The sequence below is a fragment of the Sinocyclocheilus grahami genome, unplaced genomic scaffold (assembly GCF_001515645.1).
Source record: "Sinocyclocheilus grahami isolate Dianchi unplaced genomic scaffold, SAMN03320097.WGS_v1.1 scaffold7216.1, whole genome shotgun sequence".
Classification (NCBI taxonomy): Eukaryota; Metazoa; Chordata; class Actinopteri; order Cypriniformes; family Cyprinidae; genus Sinocyclocheilus; species Sinocyclocheilus grahami.
Genome location: NW_015511341.1, coordinates 3,065 through 3,546, shown reverse-complemented (window position 1 = coordinate 3,546; position 482 = coordinate 3,065). Strand labels below are relative to the sequence as shown.

The 482-nt window shown below is 46.7% G+C and overlaps 1 protein-coding gene across 1 annotated transcript in view; it reads right to left on the bottom strand.

The window, feature by feature from the left end:
• LOC107577779 (ATP-binding cassette sub-family E member 1-like) overlaps window positions 1–482 on the bottom strand; it is a 7,597-nt gene that overhangs the window by 4,357 nt on the left and 2,758 nt on the right. Inside the window, exons 3-4 of the mRNA XM_016263814.1 lie at window positions 190–411; window positions 53–112 (exon numbers count right to left, since the gene is read on the bottom strand). Of these exons, the coding sequence (XP_016119300.1) occupies window positions 53–112; window positions 190–301 (172 nt within the window). The 5' untranslated portion in view covers window positions 302–411. The remainder of the gene's footprint in view (window positions 1–52; window positions 113–189; window positions 412–482) is intronic.

Sequence of the window (482 nt, the reverse complement as noted above, 5' to 3'; positions counted from 1 at the left end):
AATCATTTGTTGGAATGTTAACTATTTTGGACTGGTGTGAGCTGATTTTTACCTCCTCCGTCTGGTCTGAGGCCTCCTGCAAGCATTCTGATGAACGTGGTTTTGCCAGTTTCTGAAAGAGGAAACCTCGTTTAGTGGACAATAAATGAAGCCACAATCATCTTCCTTTAACACGGAGCAGCATCTCACTGTTCTCTCCCAGCATGACCATGATCTCAGAGTCGGTGAACTCTCCTTCTGTGATGCCGAGCGTGAAAGCGTCCATGCTCTTCTTCATGTTGGGGTACTGATAGCGGCACATTTTCTTCTCTTCCTCCTCAGCGGCCGTCTCTGCCACTTTAAACACCAGAGACGTCTCCCTGAAGCGCAGGTTCTCTGTCGGCACGTAGCCGTCCAGGAAAATATTGATTCCTGAAGGAAATAAGAGAATGTTATCGTTCAGAATCAAATCACTGAGGGTGCTTCTTAAATTAGTGAGGGTG